The 23,192-nt window shown below is 43.4% G+C and overlaps 1 protein-coding gene and 1 long non-coding RNA gene across 2 annotated transcripts; both read left to right on the forward strand.

Moving 5' to 3' along the window:
- The first annotated feature begins 180 nt into the window (after nucleotides 1-180).
- On the forward strand, nucleotides 181-21,966 carry LOC133107158 (CD276 antigen-like). Its single transcript, XM_061216112.1, has 9 exons — nucleotides 181-189; nucleotides 4,956-5,382; nucleotides 5,576-5,875; nucleotides 6,299-6,680; nucleotides 6,773-7,269; nucleotides 13,990-14,100; nucleotides 15,774-16,118; nucleotides 20,725-21,174; nucleotides 21,736-21,966. The coding sequence occupies exons 1-9, from the start codon at nucleotides 181-183 to the stop codon at nucleotides 21,891-21,893; spliced, it is 2,679 nt and encodes an 892-aa protein (XP_061072096.1). The 3' UTR covers nucleotides 21,894-21,966.
- Nucleotides 7,481-7,988, forward strand: LOC133133198 (uncharacterized). The gene is made up of 2 exons (XR_009709192.1): nucleotides 7,481-7,566; nucleotides 7,758-7,988. It is a non-coding gene; the product is annotated as an uncharacterized LOC133133198 (long non-coding RNA).
- Nucleotides 21,967-23,192: the final 1,226 nt, after the last annotated feature.

Genomic DNA, 23,192 nt, shown 5'->3' on the forward strand with positions numbered 1-23,192 from the left:
TTTATCATTTAGTTTATTTCTCCAAGCTAATACAGACCGTTTCATTTATTTATTTTAAGCCTATTTTATCTCTGTCATTGCACTATAACACATGATTCTTAGGCTATTCTGTTTGCTATTTATTTGTTTAACACTGTCCGTATCTATTTCATCTATCTATTTATCCACTGCTGTCTATCGATGGATCTGGTGACTTTTAAAACTTGTGATTTTCTGCATATCTTTTGCCTCCAAGTGGATTCATTATGTTTGGCATAAATACTACTGACAGTCCCCAGAAAACTGAGAGGCTTTCCAGATCTCATAGCTACATTAGATTTTATTCCAGTCGTTTGGCAAAGGCTCTTATCCAGAGCAACATACTGTCGTGGAGAAGAACATTTGTGTTAATCTCAAGAATTCAAAAAATGGCAAGAAGGCAATCGCTAAGGGTAATATTAACCTATTAAACTAAATATTAAATATTAGCTCCCTCCGGATGTCCGAGCTCCTCACCCTATCTCTAAGGCTGAGCCCGGCCACCCTACGGAGGAAGCTCATTTCGGCCGCTTGTATACGCGATCTCGTTCTTTCGGTCACTACCCAAAACTACTCATAAAAATGTCAACTTGGTATGGAAATGCTCAAAATACTTTCAGGTTGTCGGACATGTGATAAAAAATATATTGGAAATTGTTGTCAAATGATATAGCAAATGCAGGTAAAATATCCTATTGGTACTTGCTCACATGGTTATTCTAACCCGGGGGCGTGGCTATGGCTGTGAAATGTTTCGGGGTTCGGGTTTTGGGTTTCAGGTTTAAGTTGCATATTTCAGAGCTACTTTCTTTGCTGCACGTACTACACAGCAGTCGCTTTCAGCTCAAAAGTTACTGCGGTTTGGAGCGCCAGAAAAGCAGTAAAGCTGCAGTGGTGAGTGTAGCGTTCCGATTTGAGTGGCGTTCTGTTCTTCATGATGCGATGTAGTTGTGTGTGAAAAAAAAAAATTCTCAAACGTCCATATCACCCATGTGAGCAAGTGCCATCTGCTCTACCGTTCGCGGCAATGACTACCTGCCGTTAAATGAATGGGCATTTGGGTGATTTTCAGTGAAGTGATTTCAGTGAAGTAGTCTTCCCTTTCTTTCATATTAGACTTAAACTGCTGTACTACATTTAGGTTGATATTTAAAACAACTGGAAGTTCATGTAACTTTTTGCAGGTGGCTGCCAGGTGCGTTTGGAAGAATATGATGCGTATAAAGTCTTATATTTGCCCTGCACCTGTTAATTCGTAAGTAGTAAATTCTGTTAAATTTTCTGCTTTTCTACTGTCCAAAATTATTCACACTCCTCACTGCTGATGTAAACAGAGGCATATGCCTCCATTTTCACCATATTATAAGAATATGTACGGTATATTGGGGCGGCCTGTAGCATAGTGGTTAAGGTAAATGACTGGGACACGCAAGGTCGGTGGTTCTAATCCCGGTGTAGCCACAATAAGATCTGCACAGCTGTTGGGCCCTTGAGCAAGGCCCTTAACCCTGCATTGCTCCAGGGGAGGATTGTCTCCTGCTTAGTCTAATCAACTGTACGTCGCTCTGGATAAGAGTGTCTGCCAAATGCCAATAATGTAATGTAATGGTATATCTTCCTGAAACTTGGCAGAAATAAAAGTTCATTATTAGTAAGATAAATGCTCATACAAGATTGACACATTGTGCAATGTATCAAACCTAATTCTGAAGAGCAAGTGTCTAAATGTTTGATTTAGGCATTCAGGTTCCTGTGCATGCAGCATCCATCATGTTTGAATACATTGAAACATCAATATTGCTACAAAATTGGCATGTACCTTCTCTATTTGTATGTATGAGCGTGTGCGCTCGCATGTGTGTTTGTGTGCTGCAACATAACTGGCATCAGAGCTGGTTTGTTTAGTATGCGAGTATAGTTTTTTTAAAATATCCTTTCAGATAAAAATGCTATGCATGTCTCTGCCTTGTGGTTCATGGGAAAACGAACTGCCAACATCTGTATCCTGAGTGTGGTTTTCAAATGAATAGAGGCCTAACATTCAGAAGCCAGTGATTTTCTGCATATTCTTTGCCTCCAAGCACAAAAGTGGCATAAATACCACTGCCTGTCCCCAGAAAACTTTCCAGATCTCATAGCTACATTAGATTTTATTCCAGTTGTTTGGCAAAGGCTCTTATCCAGAGCAACATACTGTCGTGGAGACATCTGTGTTACTCTCAAGAATTCAAAAAATGGCAAGAAGGCAATCGCTAAGGATAATATTAACCTAACAACAATTTGTTTGTACATAATAAGTACAATTGAACAGATAAACTAAATCTAACACGGCTATGCCTATTACAGTTTTTTACAATCGTTTTCACACTTGTCTCAATACCCTGTCCACTTTTTCAAAACTCTTCACACAGTGTGCTTTTGAAACACGCACTTGAGCACATCAGTTAACCTTGCACTTCAACCACCAAAACACTTAATATTTCACCCAAAAGTGACTCATGCTGCCATAACTATAGCATATGCTTTCTCCCATAAGACTACTTTGTCACTCAATGTTCAATGAACTGCAAAACACAAACAACATGGAGCATTGCTAAATACATATATTATGTGTTTCCCTTTCCTCTATTTTTGCATCCACAAATATTTCAAGCCAAGCAGCTAAAGAAACTTTTGATCTGTTGGTTTGCCTCTCATAATAGATGTCATGACTGAGTGTGGGAAATTTACAGTAAACTGTAAATGAATGAATGTTTTACTATATTGGAAACCCAGAATAACAATTTTTACTGTGTAATGTAAAACAATATATGATAAAGAAACAAATCACAAAAGCAACAGTATTCTTCAGAGGGTTTACAGTATTTTGACGTTTGTTCTCACAGTGCAATATACTGTAATTCAGAAAAGAAAAATACAATACAATCAATTACTCAAAATACATTACAATCAATAACAAATACATACCAAATAGCAATATTTCCACTATATACAGCACATATATTGTCTGCCTATCAGTATCAGAAGTCTACTGTTGGCCTGGCCCATCCATCCTGTCCTCTGCATTTGGCTATAGATTTTCATCAACATCACTCCGAATGTTATCTCTTGCTATACACCGAGGAAAACATCTTTTTGCGAGCCTTATCCAGCCCTGGATGTGTTCCACTGTTATGTCATACACCCAGCAGCCATTGCATCTAGAAGTGACATCTGTTCATGTGGGTGGTGGTCCTAAACCTTCACATATACCTTCATAAACTTCATATTGGTACCTGAGTTTCTTGACACCCTCAGAGTTCCTGTCAAAGGGGACAGTGTACAACTGTTTCATCCTGATCTGATGTTTCTGTAACACTCTTGAAATGGTTGTAGTGCTTACACTGTCAATGTTTGGAAATATGTTCTTGTCTGCGATTATGTTGTTGCGTATTTCTCTTAGCCTGATGCTGTTGTTGACAATGACCATCTCAACTATTGTATCCTCCTGTTGAGGTGTAAACATTCTTCCCCTTCCCCCTGTGTGACTGTGTGCGGTAACCGCTGGGTCCTGTAGTGAGTCAAAGACAAATGTGCACTGATACATCTGCTTTTTCTGGAGACTTCTCAAATCACAGTACTGCTGTAATGTACACATCAGTTGAACTCCTTCAGTCAGAATGCTGTAAATACTGTATAGTACTTGTTGGTTTGCCTGAAAATCCTCACTATTGAAGCGACTGTGGATCTAGGCAAGTTTGGTTGAAGCCTCAACCTGATTCCCTCAGGGACAGACCATGATTTACCACATGATCAATGACTGTGGCTCTGATTTCACCAGACACAACTGTTCTTGCTCTTCCACGATGTCTTCTTCCTCTACCTCTGGCTGCATCCATTTCCCCCACCAAGGCTAAAGAATGCAAATGCCAATCCAAAGGTGGCCCCTTTTGTATAAGTGGTAACAAACAACAAACACCTGGGTAGGTTGTTCACTGAAATGACAGCCAGGTGTTTCAACAGTACATATACAGCAGTAATAGTGGAAAAATCTCTTCAGTGACAACTACATCTATATTTACCCTATATACATGCACATTTCAATGCAAGTATGATCACTTTTGTATAGATGGTAACAAGGCTGCAAACAAAAAAAATGAATAAACTGAATAAACTTTCTGCTCAAATCCGAATGATCTGTCTTACGTATTTCAAGCATATAGTTTCATTTTTCTGCCAAAATGCAGCATATTTCCTTCCACAATGATCAGAATTGTATTGGGTTTTGAACTGAAAGTTAACTGTTTTGAACAGAGTATCTAAATGTCTGCAAAATTTGCTGTATTTGTACAAACATTTGCTGGTAGTGAACACTGACTGAGAGAGGTATTCATGAATTTTGGAAGAAGTGGTGATTGAATGCCTTTAGTATGAAAGCAATGCAAAAATATCCACAGTTTAGTTCACATAGTCTAATGATATGGTGAATGTGTTAAGTGTTTTGAAAAAGTGGACATGGTATTGAGACAAGAGTGAAAATGATTGTAAAAAACTGTAAGTTATCCAGGAACATACAGAGGAAAACTCTGAAGGTTTCTAAAGGGAGAGGAAGAGCTGTGGTGCAGTCTTAGCAGTTGTAAGTCTTTAGCCTGTGTAAACGGGTGGGCAGGGGCTCTGTTCTGACTACAGTGGGGCAGAGGCTCTGCTGTTCTGACTACAGTGGGGCAGGGGCTCTGTTCTGACTACAGTGGGGCAGGGGCTCTGTTCTGACTACAGTGGGGCAGGGGCTCTGTTCTGACTACAGTGGGGCAGGGGCTCTGTTCTGACTACAGTGGGGCAGGGGCTCTGTTCTGACTACAGTGGGGCAGGGGCTCTGTTCTGACTACAGTGGGGCAGGGGCTCTGTTCTGACTACAGTGGGTAAACACTCATTCTGATTGGAGGTGGGGTGGGTGACAGCAGACAGGGCATGTGACCTGGGAGAGCAGGCACACTTGGAGGGAGAGTGGAGTGAAATGGCCTGCTTTTTGTCTTCCAGCTATTCCTGCTGCTGAGATCTCCGTGCCAGTGGTGGCAGCCCCAGGAAGTGACATCACCCTCAGCTGTTCTTTTCCACTCAGTGAAACTGACCTACTCTTCAATCTAATAGTGGTCTGGGAGCATGGTGATGAGGTGGTGCACCGTTACTACAAAGCAACAGGCCATCTGGAGGAGCAGAGTCCAGCATACAGGGGGCGCACTCAGCTGTCCCCAGACAAGCTGGCTGTGGGCGATGCCTCACTCAGGCTAACGGGGGTGCGAGCGAGTGACCATGGCATGTACACGTGCGATGTGACCAATGAGCAGGGCAGGAAGATTTGGAAGCAGATTTTTCTAGCAGTAGCAGGTGAGTACTGCAGTCATTTTCCTGAACACCTCCTGTGGCACTGTTACGACCGGCCAGGGGGGTGGTCGTGACAAAGTGATGAATAAAGTGTAGAGTAACAATGAATACCAGGGTTACAGACCCTTGGTCTGGGCTCGTGTTCTCCTACGCCTAATGCCTCTGACTTATTTCCGGGTGTTTGTTCTCTGCTCAGCTGCATATGATGAACCTGAGCTTGCCATCCAGACCACCTGCGACAGCATCATCCTCACCTTCCTCTCCACCCTGGGCTTCCCTGAGCCCACTGTGCTATGGAGAACCGAGACAGGAAGTGACATCACCAACCGGAGCAACACCACTATGGTCCTGAAAGGAGGGGGAAAACATTATGAGGTGGTGAGCGAGATGGTGCTGAAGCAGAGTGACCCACTCAATTGGACTGTCACATTTGAGATGAGGCTGGAGCTCCTCAACCAGAGCTTCTCCCGCTCCGTCAGCCTCCGCTCACTCCCAGGTAGGGGGCAGATACTGCACATACTGAGCACAGGGCTACCCACACAAGGCACAATTTTGCAAACAACAACAAAAAAAAGCTTTAAAATGGCACTTGAAGTTCACGCAGCAGTTCTGTAGAATACCCCTGCTTACGAAGCACAAGCTAACACTTAAGCTGCTTTCACATGATCAGTGTCAAAATGCTCGACACGGCGCCAAGTTTTGGAACCACTAATAGATCACTTGTATCTATGTCTGACTGACTTCTTTTTATTGCATCTTTTTAATGGATTTGTTACAGGGAACGACTTCAAATATGCTTTTTTTCATGTTCAGAATGAAAAACGGAAGACACTGAAAGAATAAAGATCACAATGGAACTGGAAACAGGATGATAACAGACGTGAAGTTTTATCTCACAATGTTCCTTTGTCCTCCACAGATTGCCGTGGAACGCCAGTGGAACCAAGGAACAGACTGTCTCTGCTTGTACCGCTATTAGTGGTACTGGCTTGCTTAGTCATTACTGTCTTCTGGTACAAAAAATGCCTGTCGCATGGACCTGGGAAAGTTGATGTTCCCATTGGAACAGAACCGGTTGCAGAGGAAGAAGAGGAAGAAGAGGAAGAAGGCCCAGTCTCAGTCTCAGGCCCAGTCTCAGGCCCAGTCTCAGGCCCAGTCTCAGGCCCAGTCTCAGGCCCAGTCTCAGGCCCAGTCTCAGTCTCAGGCCCAGTCTCAGGATCCGGCCCCGGCTCCCTCCAGGTTCAGATCGAAGGACCTCCATGTTCACCTGAAGTCTCACGGTCACCTGAGACCCTGTACTCGTGAAGCCCATCTGCTCATTATCTGAGGCCTCTCGGTCGCTTGAAGGCCTGTTCCCCCCGAAAGGCCCTGCGGTCACCTGAGGCCCCTGAAGGCCCTGCGCTCTCCTGAAGCCCCGTGTCCTTCTGAAGCCCTGCGCTCTCCTGAAGCCCCGTGTCCATCTGAAGCCCCGTGTCCATCTGAAGCCCTGTGTCCGTCTGAAGCCCCGTGTCCATCTGAAGCCCCGTGTCCATCTGAAGCCCCGTGTCCGTCTGAAGCCCCGTGTCCATCTGAAGCCCTGCACTCTCCTGAAGCCCTGTGTCCGTCTGAAGCCCTGCGCTCTCCTGAAGCCCCGTGTCCATCTGAAGCCCCGTGTTCATCTGAAGCCCCGTGTCCATCTGAAGCCCCGTGTCCATCTGAAGCCCTGCACTCTCCTGAAGCCCTGTGTCCGTCTGAAGCCCTGCGCTCTCCTGAAGCCCCGTGTCCATCTGAAGCCCCGTGTCCATCTGAAGCCCTGCGCTCTCCTGAAGCCCTGTGTCCGTCTGAAGCCCTGCGCTCTCCTGAAGCCCCGTGTCCATCTGAAGCCCCTTGTCCATCTGAAGCCCCGCTTCCGTCTGCACACACACACACTCACACACACGCATGCACACACACACACTCACATACATACACACACACACTCACACACACAGACTCACACACACACGCACGCACACACACAGACACACACACACGCACGGACGCACACACAGACACACACACTGTGTGTGTGTGTGTGTGTGTGCGTGTGTGCGTGTGTGTGAGTGTGTGAGTGTGTGAGTGTGTGTGTGTGTGTGCATGCGTGTGTGTGTGTGTGTGTGTGTGTGTGTGTGTGTCAGTCATTGTCATTGGGAGACATTGGCTCAGGAGGTAAGAACAATCGTCTGGCCGTCGGAGGGTTGCCAGTTCGATCCCGCCTTGTGTGTGCTGAAGTGTCCCTGAGCAAGACACCTAACCCCCAAATGATTGAACACTGAATATTGATCTCTCTGTCTTTGTGTGTGTCTCTCTCTCTCTCTCTCTCTCTCTCTCTCTCTCTCTCTCTCTCCCTCTCTCTCCAGTATCTGCTGCTGAAACAGAGACTGGGTGCTGTGGAGTGATAGATCATTCCTGCTGGAAGTGGCTCTGATATCTGTGTACTTACTATCACTTAGTCTGGATTTATGTTTGTTCATCTGCCAACGGAAGAAACAGGGAAATATCTGTTTTTGTATGGAGAACTGTAAAAACCAAACTTTTCTGTCTCAGACAGTTTTGATTGGTAGCCATGAATTAAAAACAAATTAATAAAATGATGCGCTGGTCTTTGGTTATTTCAATGGGACGTTCTTGTGGGAAACCAGTGAATTTTTCCAGAAAAGCCAAAGAATTTCTAAACAGAAGACATTGGATAAAGATAAAGATAAAAGAAAAGAAAAAAAAGACACTGGATGAAGCAATGCCCACCTGCCTCACAAAATGTTTTTAATTGCCTGAATGACATTTCGTAGAGAAAATTAATATTCTACCGCTAAAAACGGCCCCCTTGTGTTCCCTGTGTCGACAGGAAACAGAGTTTGCCTCTGATCATTTGCTTCATCTGGCATAATGTCTGGTGACAATTAATATAATTACGCATCTTTTTGCCAGATGTGCAGGGGCTTTGACATCAGCGCTCCAGTTGATTAGACTAAGCAGGAGACAGTCCTCCCCTGGAGCAATGCAGGGTTAAGGGCCTTGCTCAAGGGCCCAACGGCAGTGCAGACCTTATTGTGGCTACACCAGAGATCGAACCACCGACCTTGCGTGTCCCAGTCATGTACCTTAACCACTACGCTACAGTGCTCAGTACCCAGTGGTCAAACAGGAAAACAAGTGACAAGAAGATACTGTGATATATTATAACAGTGGGTGGTGTAAAGGCTGTGATATATTATAACAGTGGGTGGTGTAATGGCTGTGATATATTATAACAGTGGGTGGTGTAATGGCTGTGATATATTATAACAGTGGATGGTGTAATGGCTGTGATATATTATAACAGTGGGTGGTGTAATGGCTGTGATATATTATAACAGTGGATGGTGTAATGGCTGTGATATATTATAACAGTGGGTGGTGTAATGGCTGTGATATATTATAACAGTGGGTGGTGTAATGGCTGTGATATATTATAACAGTGGGTGGTGTAATGGCTGTGATATATTATAACAGTGGGTGGTGTAATGGCTGTGATATATTATAACAGTGGGTGGTGTAATGGCTGTGATATATTATAACAGTGGGTGGTGTAATGGCTGTGATATATTATAACAGTGGGTGGTGTAAAGGCTGTGATATATTATAACGGTGGGTGGTGGCAAAGTGATGTAATTGTTAAGCCCTTATCACTCTGAAGGTTGTTGGTTCAGGTCCCCAGGTAGCAGATTTGCTAAAATAAATCAGGGGTGTCCATTTTTAGCTGGAAAGAACCGATGTGGGTGCAGGTTTTTGTGTTAGTCCATTGCTACGACACCTCAGTTAACTAATTAACTACATGTGGTCTTCAATCAATAACTTGAGGAGTAGAATCAGGTGTCATAGTGCTGGGCTAAAACAGAACCCTCCACTCCACTCTCCCTCCAAGTGTGCCTGCTCTCCCAGGTCACATGCCCTGTCTGCTGTCACCCACCCCACCTCCAATCAGAATGAGTGTTTACCCACTGTAGTCAGAACAGAGCCCCTGCCCCACTGTAGTCAGAACAGAGCCCCTGCCCCACTGTAGTCAGAACAGAGCCCCTGCCCCACTGTAGTCAGAACAGAGCCCCTGCCCCACTGTAGTCAGAACAGAGCCCCTGCCCCACTGTAGTCAGAACAGCAGAGCCCCTGCCCCACTGTAGTCAGAACAGCAGAGGCCCTGCCCACCCGTTTACACAGGCTAAAGACTTACAACTGCTAAGACTGCACCACGGCTCTTCCTCTCCCTTTAGAAACCTTCAGAGTTTTCCTCTGTATGTTCCTGGAAAACTTAATAGGCATAACCGTGTTAGATTTAGTTTATCTGTTCAATTGTACCTATTATGTATAAACAAATTGTTGTTAGGTTAATATTATCCTTAGCGATTGCCTTCTTGCCATTTTTTGAATTCTTGAGAGTAACACAGATGTCTCCAAGACAGTATGTTGCTCTGGATAAGAGCCTTTGCCAAACGACTGGAATAAAATCTAATGTAGCTATGAGATCTGGAAAGTTTTCTGGGGACTGGCAGTGGTATTTATGCCACTTTTGTGCTTGGAGGCAAAGAGTATGCAGAAAATCACGAGTTTTAAAAGTCACTGGCTTCTGAATGTTAGGCCTCTATTCATAGGAAAACCACACTCAGGATACAGATGTTGGCAGTTCGTTTTCCCAAGAACCACAAGGCAGAGACATGCATAGCATTTTTATTTGAAAGGATATTTTAAAAAACTATACTCGCATACTAAACAAACCAGCTCTGACGCCAGTTATGTTGCAGCACACAAACACACATGCAAGCGCACACACTCATACATACAAATAGAGAAGGTACATGGCAATTTTGTAGCAATATTGATGTTTCAATGTATTCAAACATGATGGATGCTGCATGCACAGGAACCTGAATGCCTAAATCAAACATTTAGAATTAGGTTTGATAAATCATTGAGCAATGATACATACAGTTGATTAGACTAAGCAGGAGACAATCCTCCCCTGGAGCAGTGCAGGGTTAAGGGCCTTGCTCAAGGGCCCAACAGCTGTGTAGATCTTATTGTGGCTACATCGGGATTAGAACCACCGACCTTGCGTGTCCCAGTCATTTACCTTAACCACTATGCTACAGGCCGCCCCAACATACCGTACATATTCTTATAATATGGTGGAAATGGAGGCATGGGCCTCTGTTTACATCAGCAGCGAGGAGTGCGAATTCTGATCATTTTGGACAGTAGAAAAGCAGAAAATTTAACAGAATTTACAACTTACGAATGAACAGGTGCAGGGCAAATATAAGACTTCTCATTATAAGCATCATATTCTTCCAAACGCACCTGGCAGCCACCTGCAAAAAGTTACTTGAACTTCCAGTTGTTTTAAATATCAACCTAAATGTAGTACAGCAGTTTAAGTCTAATATGAAAGAAAGGAAAGACTACTTCACTGAAATCACTTCACTGAAAATCACCCAAATGCCCATCCATTTAACGGCTGCTAAAGGTAGAGCAGATGGTACTTGCTCACATGGGTGATACGGACGTTTGAGAATTTTTTTATTTAATTTTAATTTCCTCGAACACCACACAACTACATCACATCATGAAGAACGGAACGCCACTCAAATCGGAACGCTACACTCACCACTTATTACTGCAGCGTTACTGTATTTCTGGCGCTCCGAACAGCAGTAACTTTTCAGCTGCTGCGGAGCACGTGCTGCACAAGCGGCAAAGCAAGTAGCTCTGAAATATGAAGCATATTTAAACTCAAAACCCGAAACACGTCACAGACATAGCCACGCCCCCGGGGGTAAGAATGACATCGCGGGAACAGGATATTTTACCTAAATTTGCTATATCATTTGACAACAATATCCGATATATTTTTTATCACATGTTCGACAACCTGAAAGTATTTTGAGCATTTCCATTCCAAGTTGACAATTTTATGAGTAGTTTTTGAGAACGAGAGCTTTGTTTTGACACCTGCGGCAGTTTCCATCTGCACTTGCATCAATTCTGGCGGTACACTGACGTTACTTTAAATCGCTTCAATACACCAGATCGATCGATAGACAGCAGTGGATAAATAGATAGATGAAATAGATGCAGACAGTGTTAAACAAATAAATAGCAAACAGAATAGCCTAAGAATCATGTGTTACAGTGCAATGACAGAGATACAATAGGCTTAAAATAAATAAATGAAACGGTCTGTATTAGCTTGGAGAAATAAACTAAATGATAAACTAAATAAATGAACTTTGGGAAGTTGTTTCACTGTGTGTTTTTATCAGCAATAAATATGTAAAACGCAACATCTTTGGAGCGAAGATTTATTGACAGCGCGTCCGGCAGGTAAAGTTTTCCCCTGCTTAGCCTCTCGGCGACTATAGTTATACGTTTTTCGATAGTCGCTCTACATTGTCAGCAAAAACGAGACAAATTGAGTTGAATTGGAGCCGCGAGGGACTCATCAAGCCACGCTTTGGACGCGGAGCAAATGGATGGAAATTGAATGATTGATCCCAGCCTGGGCGCATCGCATCGCATCAGCCGGGCAACATCGCATGGTGATTAGCGGTATGTAACCTGTTTGAGTTCTGCTGTTATGTCGGTTTGTTGGAAACAGTTTGAACTGGTTGCTGTCGAATGGAAGTTGTCTCGGTCTGTTGATTGTCGCGATGAGAGGTTGATGCAGTGTTTGGACTGTGACGTCCGGCTAGTGCAGCGTTGGATTTCATGAAGTTATGAGCGACTTCTGTGGCTGTTTGTATTGCTGGTTTTGCATCGGATTCTCTTCGTGATCTTTTTTTCTGTGCATGCAAAATGAGTGTTACAAATGCTGGTTCAACTGTTGGCAAACCTGAAGAGAAAAGAAAAATAATTCTCACGGAAAAGGCCATGATGAATAAAATTGAATCAATTCAAAAGGAGCGTAAAAGGAAAGTGGATGAAATAAAACTTCTGATTTTGTCTCTCAAAGAGCTCATGAGGGATGAAAAGAAATGTCTCACTGGTCAAATCTCAGTTTGATGTCTTGATGCAATTATCTGATGATGCTACTGCCTTACATGAATCACTGATGCTGTTAATTCCCAGCGATGAACAACAAAAACAAAATGAATGGTTTTCAAAGGTCAATAAACATAAGGAAGGATGCATTAAGGATGTTGAAGCATGGTTTAAAATAACCAACATACCTCCGTGTAAACCCTTGTCGGAAACTCACATGTCCGGAAGGGAGGAAGCACAGGAGGATGTGGAAAATGGAAAAGAGCTTCAATTTCACCAAAATCCTCAAAATGATGATCGGAATGAATTTGACAGCATTTTAAATAAAGGCAGCATGAAACGTGGCACAAGGTCTAATGTGTCATCTACTGCATCTGCACGCCTCAGAGCTGAAGCTGAAACGGCTGCTTTACTAGCTCGGCAAAGGTTGCTCAAGGAAAAACATGCTCTTGAAGAGCAGGAAGAGCAAATAAGGAAACGAAAAGAACAGCTTCAACTTGAAGCAGACATAGCTGCATCCATGGCAAAAGTAATTGTTTTGAGAACTGCTGGATCGAGTAGGATGAGTGCTTCTAAGAAACTGGATGGCATGGAGTCTTATTTTGAGAAGGGACTTACTATCCATGCAGAGCCTTTTGTACCACGTGAAGATGAAAAGGATGGAAGAGAACCATGTATATTTGGAGGAGCAAAGGCAAAACAATTTGAAGAAGCTGCCAAGACCCAGCAGGGCTCCTCAATGCCAATAGAACCACAGATCACAGCTATAAATGATGCAGCGCCCCCAGTGTCACATCTCAAAGATGCAAGTGTGCCCTCTTCTAGGAACCTCAGCAGTGAACATAACATGATGTCTATAATGGAAAAACAAAATGAAATAACATCAATGCTGGTGCATCAACAACGTTTAGCATCACTGCCTAAAAGGGACATTCAGATCTTTGATGGCAATCCACTGCAATATCATGTCTTCATGCAGTCATTTGAACAAACAATAGAACTAAAGACCAACAATGAGAGGTGTTAAATGATCAGCTCAGTGCCAAATATGCAGATATTTCTTGTTTCCCGACGTTAGGCCCATTTAGTTTATTTCTCCAAGCTAATACAGACTATTTCATTTATTTATTTTAAGCCTATTTTATCTCTGTAATTGCACTGTAACACATGATTCTTAGGCTATTCTGTTTGCTATTTATTTGTTTCACACTGTCTGTATCTATTTCATCTATCTATTTATCCACTGCTGTCTATCGATCGATCCGGTGTATTGAAGCGATTTAAGGTAACGTCAGTGTACCGCCAGAATTGATGCAATTGCAGATGGAAAGTGCCGCGGGTGTCAAAACAAAGCTCTCGTTCTCAAAAACTACTCATAAAAATGTCAACTTGGTATGGAAATGCTCAAAATACTTTCAGGTTGTCGAACATGTGATAAAAAATATATCGGATATTGTTGTCAAAAGATATAGCAAATTTAGGTAAAACAGCCTGTTCCCGCGATGTTATTCTTACCCCGGGGGCGTGGCTATGTCTGTGACGTGTTTCGGGTTTTGAGTTTAAATATGCTTCATATTTCAGGGCTACTTCCTTTGCTGCATGTGCAGCACGTGCTCCGCAGCGGTGGCTGTCTGCTCAAAAGTTACTGCTGTTCGGAGCACCAGAAATACAGTAATGCTGCAGTAATAAGTGGTGAGTGTAGCGTTCCGATTTGAGTGGCGTTCCGTTCTTCATGATGTGATGTAGTTGTGTGGTGTTCGAGGAAATTAAAATTAAATAAAAAATCTGCTCAAACGTCCATATCACCCACGTGAGCAAGTGCCATGTGCTCTACCTTTAGCAGCAATGACTACCTGCCGTAAAATAGATGGGCATTTGGGTGATTTTCAGTGAAGTGATTTCAGTGAAGTAGTCTTCCCTTTCTTTCATATTAGACTTAAACTGCTGTACTACATTTAGGTTGGTATTTAAAACAACTGGAAGTTCATGGAAGAACCTTAATTAAACCTAAATTGCAGTGTAGCCACAATAAGATCTTCGCTCTTTTTGCAGGTGGCTGCCAGGTGCGTTTGGGAGAATATGATGCGTATAATGAGAAGTCTTATATTTGCCCTGCACCTGTTAATTCGTAAGTAGTAAATTCTGTTAAATTTTCTGCTTTCCTACTGTCCAAAATTATTCACACTCCTCACTGCTGATGTAAACAGAGGCCCATGCCTCCATTTCCACCATATTATAAGAATATGTACGGTATATTGGGGCGGCCTGTAGCGTAGTGGTTAAGGTAAATGACTGGGACACGCAAGGTCGGTGGTTCTAATCCCGGTGTAGCCACAATAAGATCTGCACAGCTGTTGGGCCCTTGAGCAAGGCCCTTTACCCTGCATTGCTCCAGGGGAGGATTGTCTCCTGCTTAGTCTAATCAACTGTACGTCGCTCTGGATAAGAGCTTCTGCCAAATGCCAATAATGTAATGTAATGGTATATGTTCCTGAAACTTGGCCGAAATAAAAGTTCATTATCAGTAAGATATAAAAATAAATATTGCTCAGACAAGATTGACACATTGAGCAATGTATCAAACCTAATTCTGAAGAGCAAGTGTCTAAATGTTGGATTTAGGCATTCGGGTTCCTGTGCATGCAGTATCCATCATGTTTGAATACATTGAAACATCAATATTGCTATAAATTGCTACAAAATTGGCATGTACCTTCTCTATTTGTATGTATGAGTGTGTGCGCTTGCATGTGTGTTTGTGTGCGGCAACATAACTGGCGTCAGAGCTGGTTTGTTTAGTATGCGAGTATAGTTTTTTTAAAATATCCTTTCAGATAAAAATGCTATGCATGTCTCTGCCTTGTGGTTCATGGGAAAACGAACTGCCAACAACTGTATCCTGAGTGTGGTTTTCATACGAATAGAGGCCTAACATTCGGAAGCCAGTGTCTTTTAAAACTTGTGATTTTCTGCATATTTTTTGCCTCCAAGCACAAAAGTGGCATAAATACCACTGCCAGTCCCCAGAAAACTTTCCAGATCACATAGCTACATTAGATTCTATTCCAGTCGTTTGGCAAAGGCTCTTATCCAGAGCAACATACTGTCATGGAGACATCTGTGTTACTCTCAAGAATTCAAAAAATGGCAAGAAGGCAATCGCTAAGGATAATATTAACCTAACAACAATTTGTTTATACATAATGGGTACAATTGAACAGATAAACTAAATCTAACACGGCTATGCCTATTAAGTTATCCAGGAACATACAGAGGAAAACTCTGAAGGTTTCTAAAGGGAGAGGAAGAGACGTGGCACACTTGGAGGGAGAGTGGAGTGAAATGGCCTGCTTTTTGTCTTCCAGCTATTCCTGCTGCTGAGATCTCCATGCCAGTGGTGGCAGCCCCAGGAAGTGACATCACCCTCAGCTGTTCTTTTCCACTCAGTGGAACTGACCTACTCTTCAATCTAATAGTGGTCTGGGTGTATGGTGATGAGGTGGTGCACAGTTACTACAAAGCAACAGACCATCTGGAGAAGCAGAGTCCAGCATACAGGGGGCGCACTCAGCTGTCCCCAGACCAGCTGGCTGTGGGCGATGCCTCACTCAGGCTAACGGGGGTGCGAGCGAGTGACCATGGCATGTACACGTGCGATGTGGCCAATGAGCAGGGCAGGAACAAGAAGCAGATTTTTCTAGCAGTAGCAGGTGAGTACTGCAGTCATTTTCCTGAAAACTGAGAACGTTGCATTGTTGAAGACCACCTGGGGCACCCTCTGCCGTAGGGCTGATTACATGGAAATGATTACACTCGGGGACCACTTTATTAGGTAGACCTGTATACCAGCTTGTTAATGGAAATATGTAATCAGCCTATCATGTGGCAGCAACTAAATGCATAAAAGCATGATCAAGAGGTTCAGCTGTTTTTCAGACCAAATGTCAGAATGTCACTTTCTGATCAGCAAATGGCTGTCAGAAAGCAGAAGGGCTTTGAGAGCGGGGAATGGTGGCATGAATTAAAAATGTGATTTAACAAGGTCATCGAAAACATTCCTCTCAGTAAAAAACCCGTCACCCAACATCATTTGTATTTTTTGCATGCATCTGGTAGGCGTGGCAGAACATTTTCCACTTTCCATGAGGTGCACAGAACATTTGAGACCCTACTGAGTTCTCTACTGATGAGACCACCTGCAGTGTGGGGTCATGCCCAGTCTCCAGTCTGCATGTTCTCCCCGTGTCTGTGTGGAGTCTGCATGTTCTCCCCGTGTCTGTGTGGAGTCTGCATGTTCTCCCCGTGTCTGTGTGGAGTCTGCATGTTCTCCCCATGTTTGCGTGGGTTTCCTCCGGGCACTCCGGTTTCCTCCCACAGTCCAAAGACATGCAGGTTAGGAACTACAGATGAAAATGAGCTCATTAGCTAACTCTGGCGCATATGGATACTGAAAATGTTGATTAATGTGCACTGCCAGATGACTGCTCTTACCGCCCCAATGTCACCCCCCATGGTTTTGGCGGTTTAAGGGATTACTTTTTTTTCTTAGACTTGGACTACAGGGGTTGCATAGCTGGCCATCAAACAATATATATATAAGTAGTAAGTTTGAACATTATTTAGTTATAGTTTCTCACTTTAATGATGGTGTTTTAATTGTATTTAAAGTATATTTTTATGTTCATTTTTATTTATTTATTGAAATAAAATGAGAGGCTAGTAATTCCAAATGAGAGGCAGATTAGCACTAGAAGTATAAAGCTCAGTTCTCAGTTCTTACTTACCCCTCCCGTCCCTCAGCATGCATTCATGATTTATTTACGAACCTCCCAAATTCATCATATGAAAACATCACCTCCTCCATTTGTGCAAGGACCACAGATCGACATTCCCCCAGAAACCCCAGTAGTTACCGGAGATATTGTTGCTTATTGAACCTGTGGTGCCACAATTTCCCCATTGGACTATACTTCCCCATAGTATACAACTTATACTATTATGGAGAATACTTTTAAATTCAAAAATGTCTTCACACTGAACTAATTTGTACAAGGGCTGATTATTTTTCAAGATTGATTTCATTCCTTCCTTCCTGTTTAGTTACGAGGTGTGCGTGCTCTGGCGCCAAAAAAACAACCCCAGTGTGCAAGCTCTGGTATCAACACACCACAGTCAAACATGGCAGCCTCCATGAGCCCAGTTGAGCAGCTCTCATAGGAATGCCAGGAATTGGTAAGCGGAATCCTTTTCCTGTTCTTACAACAGAGGTATATCTTGATGGCTGATCAGTGGATCAGCCCCACTTTGTTTTCTGCCCAAAACCAATTGCCCTCTCTCTTGACTGCACTTTGAGTAGTTAACCAGTGCATGCTTAATTGACTACTTGCAATAATCACATCCGTCACTGTTGTGTTTTTTCGTAAAAAAACATGACGCTATTTAGCCCTGTCTGGCCAAACCTCATTATTCTACGTGGCTTTTTTTGCAAATCTATCTGCCAACGCAATATCTGCCAACGCATTTCCTTCAATACCCACATGTGCTGGAATCCACGCAAACCATAGCCGCAGTTCCATCCTCTGGATTCAAAATAATGTCTGCAATCTCATGTGGTAATTCTCGTCTAGATTCTGAGTGGAGGCATCTCAGACTCATTAAGGGGTTGGAGTAAGAACTGAACCTCTCAGTGGCCCCAATTGTAGAGCAAATAAAACTGTTCATGTCTCCGGTATACACAAACAGATCATGCCATTCATTCTCTTCTTATTGATTTCAAAATCGGGCACAAAGAATGCCATCCCTAATCTATCATTGGGTCTCTTCGATGCCCCAGTATATATCCATACTATGTGGTGTTGGTACACAGGTCCACGGTTTCGTTATTAAAATCACATCTTCCTATTCAGTAATTCCACCGCCTGGCTTTTAACCAGAAAGTAAAAGTCCTCCCAAGTGTTTTATTTCAATCATGACATTACATTATTGGCATTTGGCAGACGCTCTTATCCAGAGCGACGTACAGATGATCAGACTAAGCAGGAGACAATCCTCCCCTGGAGCAATGCAGGGTTAAGGGCCTTGCTCAAGGGCCCAACGGCTGTGCGGATCTTATTGTGGCTACACCGGGATTAGAACCACCGACCTTGCGTGTCCCAGTCATTTACCTTAAACCGCTACGCTACAGGCCGTCCAATCATTTGGAATGACTAATTGGCACAAGTCTTCAGCCAGCAGGTATAATTGGTGAAATCCGCTGGCTGCATGGGAAGGGCTTCACTTTCTGACCATTAGGCTTTCCATCTCTGCTTGTAACAAGCTGTTAATTGCACATTTTAAAGGCATACTATAAAGGATTTTCAACTTTATAATATTTCAACTTTATAATCAATATTATAATACAACCATGCACAGTCATTTCTATGATGCCCTGACAGTCTGTCTGTGTTCACTTCTTACTGATCTACCTGTATTTGTTATTCTAAAAAGTGTTGGGGATGTTTGTTGGTGTGACCCTTTTTTCTTTGTGCAATTTATCTGAAAAGTATAGACCAATATCCCCGGTCAGAGATGTATTGCATTTTTCACTGAATTCATATCTCTGGCAAATGTGTGGTTGCATTACAGTACATCATTTAGCAGACACTTATCCAGAGCGATGTGAAATAAAGTGCAAATTAGAACCAGGGACACGTGTGTTGAAGACCCGAGAGGAAAGTTCCAAGTCCTAGGGTGATCACAAAAATAAAACTTGAACCCTTGAAGAGTACATGAACTTTCCAACTAGCATACCACGTTTGGCAGCAAGAATACCCTGAATATTAAAATAATGATACATAAGTGCTATAACCTATGGTACACACACAGCTATTTATAGCAGTGGGGTAGGGAGGGAAAGGCGCAGCCTGAAGAGGTGAGTTTTCAGTCTGCGCTCGGAAATGGTCAAAGACTCTGCTGTTCTGACCTGGCCAGAACAGACAGCAGTCCTGACCTAGGATTGCACAGCTTGTTGTCCATCACCACTCCGAGGTTCCTTGAACTGGGGGATGAGGTCCCCTAGCAAAATGGAAAAATCTGAGAAGGGAGAGGTTAGAGCAGGGATGATGATTAGCTCCGTCTTATCTGGGTTGAGCTTTAGATTGTGGCTGTCCATCCAGATCTGGATGTCTCTCAGGCAGGTGGAGATACAGGTAGAGACCTGTGTGTCAGTTGGGGGGGAAAGGAGAAAAAGATTTGGGTGTCATCAGCATAACAGTAGTCTGACTTGCCATGAGCTGAGTTAACAGGGTCAAGGGATCTGGTGTAGATGGAGAAGAAGAGAGGACTGAGGACTGAGCCCTGGGGAACTCCTGTAACAAGGGAATGACCAGTCCAGTTGACCTGGGAGGACCGGGCGGAGGGATAGGACTTAATCCAGTCTCGGGCTGTGCCACAGGTCCCTTTAGCTGCCCTCCTGCTGGGAGAGCATGAGTCGAGAAACATCAGCGTCTGTGTTGGGAGAGAAAGAGGAGAAACAGGGGCAGGCACAGAGGTGGTGGAGGTTGTGTGCTTTTGTTGCCTTGGGGGTTGGCTGTTAGGCCGCAGTAGCTACACGGTTGTAATGTTAGAGATATTTGCTCTAATAGATAAAAAATAAAAAAAATTCTATGTAAAGGTGAAAAAATAAAAAATAATATTGACAATGAATGAATTGATGTTTTTGTGGGTATGCCTGTTTAGGTCACATCATTTTGCAGTGCGGCAGGCAAGAGCAGGCTGAAACCAAATGGGTCCTAGCAGTGGCCCCGTAGCTTTTGTGCATATGACAGCGAATTGGGAGTTTTTGCTATTGGAAATATCTGTTGAGCATTTTGACATACGCACAACTGCTTCACATATGACTGAGTATGGATGAGATATTGCTGTACTTTTGAAAGTGACATGATTCCAGTAGTCTGCAATATGATGCTACTGACAGTTAGCCAGACTAAAATATCCAGTTATTTTATTGGTGGGTGAGCTTTGTCAACCTGGTGGTGTAGAATTGGGGAGGAAATGTTTTTTTTTATTATTGTGAACACAGCAGCAAAGCAAGGAAAGAAATCCTGCATCATATGCCTTTTAATGCATATAGATGGCTGATTTTCCCTATCTCAAATTTGCATGCCAGGATTTTTAATCAATCAGTTCAGTGAATGCTTTCACTTTAAATGTGCTAGAATGGCATGTGATTCTTTTAGAACTAGAGGTTGCAGTATACATTTACATATTTGTCTGGACTCCTGTTCTCCTACGCCTAATGCCCTCTGACTTATTTCCGGGTGTTTTTTCTCTGCTCAGCTGCATATGAGGAACCTGAGCTTGCCATCCAGACCACCTGCGACAGTGTCATCCTCACCTTCCTCTCCACCCTGGGCTTCCCTGAGCCCACTGTGCTGTGGAGAACCGAGACAGGAAGTGACATCACCAACCGGAGCAACACCACTATGGTCCTGAAAGGAGGGGGAGAACATTATGAGGTGGTGAGCGAGATGGTGCTGAAGCAGAGTGACCCACTCAATTGGACTGTCACATTTGAGATGAGGCTGGAGCTCCTCAACCAGAGCTTCTCCCGCTCCGTCAGCCTCCGCCCACTCCCAGGTAGGGGGCAGATACTGCGCATACTGAACACAGGGCTACCCACACAAGGCACAATTTTGCAGAAGGGCAGACGGGGCTCGGGACCCAGAGACGGGCAGACGGGTCTCGGAACCTGGAGACGGGCGGACGGGGCTCGGAACCCGGATTCAGGTACTGGGATAGAAACGGAAGCTGGTGCCATTTCACGGCTACATGGCTGACTGAGTTCGTTTTGGGAAACTCAATATTATTGTTTTCACAAAGCGAGTACCCGATGTATGTATCATTTTAGTGGCCAGACAGGTTTGCCTGAGAAAAACTGTAAGAGCTTTCAAAAGTTACCTATTATTATTATTATTATTATTATAAGGGTGGCCTGGCCAAAAAGGTTTGGAACCACTAATAGATTACTTGTATCTATGTCTGACTGACTTCAGTTACACAATATGGAAATTATTATTATTGTCTGACTGACTTCCTGACATACTAAAGCTGCTCTCTTTATCACATTGTGTTCAGACCTGTAAATTGGTACATTAATAATACATAAATGCTCAATGGATTTGTTCCAGTGAACGCCTTCAAATATGCTTTTTTTTCATGTTCAGAATGAAGGGTGGCAAATGGACTAGATTTGGCAGACGTTGAAAGAATAAACATCACAATGGAACTGGAAACAGGATGATAACAGAGGTGAAGTTTTATCTCACAATGTTCCTTTGTCCTCTGCAGATTGCTGTGGAACGCCAGTGGAACCAAGGAACAGACTGTTTCTGCTTGTACCGCTATTAGTGGTACTGGCTTGCTTAGCCATTCCTGTCTTCAGGTACAAAAGCAGCCTGCCGCATGGACCAGGGAAAGTTGACGTTCCCGTTGGAACAGAACAGTAAGATAAGAACAGTGTGGGTGATTTGCCACAATGAGGTTTGAGGAGGAGTTGTAGGAGGAGTAACTGTACAATTTTGGGGTCCATGTTTTTCGTCCAGCTTGTGCTAAATAAAGTCTGATTTTCCTGAAGAGCTTGCTGCCGTGGTGTCTTTTCCCTCGTGAAGATGTTTTTTGACAAATTGGAGATTTGGGGAAATTTGGACATTTTGGGGCTCGGAGAGTACTTTTTGATAAGCTGACATGTAATGTATTGTAATCGATCTCAGGTACATCATGATGATAATACACATTCTTGCTGTGCCCAGAATCACATTCTCACCAGCTCTGATGCACGTGTTACTTATCCAGTCACTTCATGTTATTCTTCTGAAACAAGCCTGTAAAATGGTATTATGTTGGTGTACCATGGCAGGGATTGCTCTACACCTTGTAGTTTGTTCTGCTGAACACAGCCCATGACTTGGCCCAAACAGTTTTGTTTTTTTCTTGGTCCATAAACATCTAATTGTCTCATGAAACAATATATGATATAATGTATGATATACTATGTAATTCTGATTGGTCATAATTGGTGCAATTTTGAGGCTGTCGGTGCAATGTGTGCTAAACCCGGCAGCGTGGCATGGAAATTGGAATGCTTGGAGTCTACTGTATGTATAGACTCAGAACATTCCATTCCATTTTCCATATGCTTAGCCCTTATTCCATGCCACATTTTGGCCACACTGCACACAAAAGAGATTTACTTATTTGTTGTTGTCTGCAGTGTAGGTTTACCATTTGGAGGCGGTTGTTACCGTATGCTATACACTGGTCACACTGCAAAAATAAGTGTCTTAAAATGCATTTTAGTCGTGCAATAAGACTTAAGATCTATTTTTCCCACTCAACTAGAAACTATTAGCTTATTAGCTGATGTGTGATGTGTGTGTGTTTATGGTGTGTGTGTGCGTGCGTGTGTGATGTGTTGGGCGGCCTGTAGTGTAGAGGACTGGGACACGCAAGGTCGGTGGTTCTAATCCCGGTGTAGCCACAATAAGATCCCTTGAGCAAGGCCCTGAACCCTGCATTGCTCCAGGGGAGGATTGCCCCCTGCTTAGTCTAATGAACTGTACATCGCTCTGGACAAGAGCGTCTGCCAAATGCCATTAATATAATGTCATGTAATAACTGAACCAAAAATCAAACCACCAAAAATGCCCTTAATTAAATCAGTTCCTGGTTGAGAAGCACTGCTCTAAAACATGTACTGACAAATATAGTGTGAAATGAGCAACACATGCCTCACAGCAAGGAGGTCC

This window comes from Conger conger, chromosome 1 (genome assembly GCF_963514075.1).
Source record: "Conger conger chromosome 1, fConCon1.1, whole genome shotgun sequence".
NCBI lineage: Eukaryota > Metazoa > Chordata > Actinopteri > Anguilliformes > Congridae > Conger > Conger conger.

Excerpts from the sequence above, each read along its gene's own strand:
- LOC133107158 (XM_061216112.1), top strand. Across the intron at positions 5,383-5,575 it reads GATTTTTCTAGCAGTAGCAG|CTGCATATGATGAACCTGAG; the intron begins GTGAGTACTGCA and ends TTCTCTGCTCAG. Across the intron at positions 5,876-6,298 it reads CAGCCTCCGCTCACTCCCAG|ATTGCCGTGGAACGCCAGTG; the intron begins GTAGGGGGCAGA and ends TGTCCTCCACAG.